General features: G+C 43.3%; 1 protein-coding gene across 1 annotated transcript; it reads right to left on the reverse strand.

Annotated features, from left to right (window-relative positions):
- Window positions 1–3,565: 3,565 nt before the first annotated feature.
- On the reverse strand, window positions 3,566–3,767 carry Nop10l1 (NOP10 ribonucleoprotein like 1). Its single transcript, XM_039106578.2, has one exon. It carries the CDS (start codon window positions 3,755–3,757, stop codon window positions 3,566–3,568), a length of 192 nt encoding a protein of 63 aa, XP_038962506.1. The 5' UTR covers window positions 3,758–3,767.
- Window positions 3,768–4,962: the final 1,195 nt, after the last annotated feature.

A 4,962-nucleotide genomic window follows, 5' to 3' on the forward strand; every position in this document is an offset into this window, starting at 1 on the left:
TCCCAGCAACCACATAGTGGCTCACAACCATCTGTAATGGGATCTGATGCCCTCTTCTGGTGTGTCTGAAGATAGCTACAGTGTACTTACATATAATAAATAAAATAAATCTTAAAAAAAAAAAAGAAATGTTCAACATCCTTAGTCATCAGGGAAATGCAAATCAAAACAACCCTGAGATTCCACCTCACACCAGTCTGAATGGCTAAATTAAAAAACTCAGGTAACAACAGATGCTGGTGAGGATGTGGAGAAAGAGGAACACTCCCCCATTGTTGTTGTGATTGCAAACTGATACAACCACTCTGGAAATCAATCTGGAGGTTTCTCAGAAAATTGGACATTGCACTACGTGAGGACCCAGCTATACAACCCCTGGGCATATACCCAAATGATTCTTCAATATACAACAAACATACTTGCTCCACTATGTTCATAATAGACTTATTTATAATAGCCAGAAGCTGGAAATAACCCAGATGCCCTTCAACAGAGGAATGGATTCAAAAAATGTGGTATATCTACACAACGGAGTATTATTCAGCTATCAAAAACAATGACTTCATGAAATTCATAGGCAAATGGATAGAACTAGAAAATATCATCCTAAGTGAGGTAACCCAATCACAAAACACACACACACAAACACACAAACACACAAACACACACACACACACACACATACACACACACGGAATGCACTCACTGATAAGTGGCTATTAGCCCAAATGCTCGAATTACCCAAGATAAATCCATGGACCACATGAAGCTCAAGAAGAGGTATGATCAAAGTGCAGATGCTTCAGTCCTCCTTAAAAGGAAAACAAAAATATTCATAGGAGGGGATATGGAGACAAAGTTTGGACCAGAGATTGAAGGAATGGCCCATTCAGAAACTGCCCCATTGGGGATCCAGCCCATGTATGTATACAGCCACCAAAACTAGACAATATCAATGAAGCCAAGAAGTGGATTCTGACAGGTGCCAGATATAGCTGTCTCATGAGAGGCTCAGACAGAGCATGTCAAATACAGAGGCAAATGCTAGCAGCAAACCATTGAACTAAAAACGGGGTGCCCATTGGAGGAATTAGAGAAAGGATTGAAGGAACTGAAGGGGTTTGCAATCCCATAAGAACAACAATACCAACCAACCAGAGCTCCCAGGGACTAAACCACCAACCAAAGCATATACATAGACTTACCCATGGCTCCAGCTGCATATGTAGCAGAGGATGGCCTTGTTGGGCACCAATGGGAGGAGAAGGCCTTGGTCCTGCCAAGGCTGGACTCCCCAGTGTAGGGGAATGTCAGCGTGGGGAGGCAGGAAGGGGGGTGGTTGGGGAGGGAGAACACCTTTATAGAAGGGGGAGTGGAATAATATAGGGGACTTGTAAATGGGAAACCAGAAAAAAAATAAGATTAGATTTAAGGTCATTCTCCTGTTTCAGTAGTGGTAGGATATCCAGGGCTTGCTATAGTGGTGTAGTTGTGTTTTGAAGATGTCATATTGCCCTGGCTTTTGTTGATTGTCTTCTTTTGAGGACCTTTAGCCATCTGAGTGGTTTGGTCTCTGGATGTTCTTATTATAGTAAGTATTGGGGTGGGGTGAATCTTGATGGTGCTGGTAGGGCAGGCCTCTGATGGGTATTGTTGGGTACCTGATGGGTATTATTTTAGACCTTCAGTTCTGTATGATTATGGAGCCTCAAATCCCATGGAGGTGGGCAGAGAGGTGGCAGGTAAATGGAGGTCTCCCTGGCCTAGCAGGCTGCTCAGGGCAGTTTGGCTTGGCACAGAGGGCTCAGCAAATAGAGAAGAAGAGAGAGGGAGGCTCACCTGTGTGATTCAGGAGTCTGCTGAAGGTGGAGGAGAGGTGGTGTGAGAATGGAGAGCCCCCTGGGATAGCAGGCTGCTCAGGGTGGGGATTGAGATTTTTAAAAAGCAGTCATGTGTGTATGTGAGGAAGAACATCCCAAGAAGTCAGGAAGACAAACGCAAGTGGTGATGTCGACAGACAGCAAAGACAGGGAGCAGAGGGAGAGTGATAAGTAGTACCGTCCAGTAAAGCTAGCTGTGAAGCAACACCCCGAAAACCCTATAAACTATATAAAAATTATGATGCAGCTACTGAGGTCAGAAAGAAACAGGTTAAGGAGAAGGATTCCTACTTGAAATACAATGCAGCTACCTGAACCCTAGGTGGAGGTTTTTAAGTGAATCTCAAAACTTTTAAAGCAGGCTGGAGTGATAACATCTACATCGTGTGTTAATAGAAATAAGATCCTAGGACTGGATAAGATGACCTGAAGAATGAAACCAGAGGAGAACCAAAAAAAAAAAAAAAAAAAAGAGGAAATGGAAGAATGGAAGCCAGGAAGGCCAGCCTAAGAACGGATGAGCATGCTGCTTGGTGTTTTGTCCACTTGATACAACATAGAGAGACCTGGAAAGAGGGGATCTCAATCGAGGGATTTTTCTCCATCAGATTGGTCTGTCGGCATGTCTCTAGGGCATTTTCTTGATTAGTGATGGATGTGGGAATGGTCAGATCACAGTGGGCAGTGCCACTCCTAAATAGGTGGTTCTGGGTCGTAAAAGAAAACAAAATGAACAAGCAATGGGGATCAAGTTAGCAAGCAATGTTCCTCCATAGTCTCTGCTTCAGTTCCTGTGTACTGGTTCCTACCTTGACGTCTCACTCTGGCCTTCCTCACTCATGGGCTGTAACCTGTAAGTTACCCTCTCCTCTCCCACGTTGCTTTTGGTTATGGTGTTTATGAAGCCACAGAAGGCAAACTAGAAACCGAGGTAAGTATAGAAGGGAATCAAATGTGGAGTCAAAGAAAAAGGCTGTGGAAGACATGGGTAGTGATGGCCCAATGATGCTAATACAGTCAAGTAAAGTGAGGATGAAGAACTGACCACAAACCTGAAAGCTACTAATAGCTTTAACAGGACTGGAGCTAGAGCAGTGGAGACCATTAGAGCAGCACTAGAATCACCTAAGTGAGTACTAGGTGAGACATAGGAAAGGTTTATAGAGACAGCACTTCTCAAAATAAGCTAAGAAAACATGGTGGGGTATGCCTATACCCCTAGGACCTCTCAGGATAAAGCCAGAGAATGAGTATGAGATCAGATGTATATTCTGTCTGCAAAAAAGAAGAAATCAAATGGATTAAGACCAAAAGTGTAATTCAGGAGAGATGGTTCAGTGCTTGCTGCTCTTGCAGAGGACCTAGGTTTGATCTACAGCACCCACAGGGTGACTCACAACCACCCTTAACTCCATAGGCACCAGGCAACGAGGCATACATAAAGGCAAAACAGCCATACACATAGATAAATTTCTTCTATTTTTTTCAAGTCATTGTATCTTTAATAACCGGGCAGTAAATCAAAACATGAAAAAAAAAAAGATCGTCCCTTTTACAGGCGATGCCCATCACTACAGACTTTAGTGAGTGAGAGGGGGTTCTAAACAGCATGGGAAGGCTTCCGGGCTCACGGATTGAGGCATTTGGTTGCTGATAATCGGCTAGGGGACTAGTATCACAAGAGATTAACAAGCCCTCGGTTGCTGGGTCATGAGCACCTTGAAGCTTTTCTTGATGGTGATTCGGTGTTTTGAGTATTTGTCATCTGTGGAGAACCGAGCAGAATGGGCAGAGCAAGTCTGTTGCCCCATGGGGTCGAATTTCTTTAGAGTATAGACGCGATCGCCCTGCTCGTTGAGGTAATACTGGAGAAACATGTCTGCCCCTCACCAGGAAACACGCCAGTACATTCACCGTCAGCCATGTTTGCCCAAAGTACCGATAAATTTCTTCTAATTTAAAGATAAAATGTGCAAACAAAATTAAGGCTTCTGAGAGGGGATGTGAAATCAGAGTAGATTATTTGAAAGATAGAAACTGTGATCTTGCATTGTCAGCGATGACTAGTAGGGATAAGCAAATCATTAATAATGAAGTTTGAACCAGCCTGAGCTACAAAAGACCTCATCTCAAAATAAATAAATAAATAAATAAATAAATAAATAAATAAATAAAACCCAGGATGGGATGTTTTCTGAAAGCGGAAGTGTGGCTCCTATTAAGAAAAAAGAGAGAAGGAATCAGAGAAAGGGCCGAAAGAGCTTGAAGGGGCTTGAGACCCCATATGAACAACAATGCTAATTAACCAGGACTTCCAGGGATGAAGCCACTAACCAAAGACTATACATGGACTGACCCTGGGCTCCAACTGCATAGGTAGCAATGAATAGTAAGAGCACCAGTGGAAGGGGAAGCCCTTGGTCCTGCCAAGACTGAACCCCCAGTGAACAGGATTGGTGGGGGTAGGGGGTAGTGAGGGGACGGGGAGGGGAACACCCATATAGAAGGGGAGGGGGAGGGATTAGGGGGATGTTGGCCTGAAAACTGGGAAAGGGAATAGCAATTGTAATATAAATAAGAAATACCCAAGTTAATAAAGATGGAGGGAAAAAAGAAAGATGAAAGGCAAGAAAAGAAAAAAAGAAAAAAGAGAGTCAACCCTTTTCTCAAGCAGTAAGGCAAGGGAGCAAGGGATACAGTTAAAGATTCGGGGGGCACCTCAGAATTTTCTAGTATCACTAAAAAGACCCACAAACAAACATACAAAAAAACCCACAAAACAAAAAAACAAAAAACCAAAAATATTCTGTGCCACTTCGCTGTGTCTCCTTCATGTCCATGGTCAGCAGACCAAGAAAGAGAAGTCCACTTCATAATGCAACCCAGAGCCTTGGTATGAAGTAAAGTAGTGAGACTCCATCCCTGTCAGGTTTTACATCACTCCACGTTGGAGAGACAACGTGTTCTCACCCTCAGTTAAAGAAAGACTTACTTTACCAATACTGTAGTAGGAATGTCTTCAAATTAAGTGGGGTTTAGAAACAGTGGTAGGATGGGAGGAAACAATAGGACAGGAAGAAGT

This window comes from Rattus norvegicus, chromosome 3, assembly GCF_036323735.1.
Source record: "Rattus norvegicus strain BN/NHsdMcwi chromosome 3, GRCr8, whole genome shotgun sequence".
Lineage (NCBI taxonomy): Eukaryota > Metazoa > Chordata > Mammalia > Rodentia > Muridae > Rattus > Rattus norvegicus.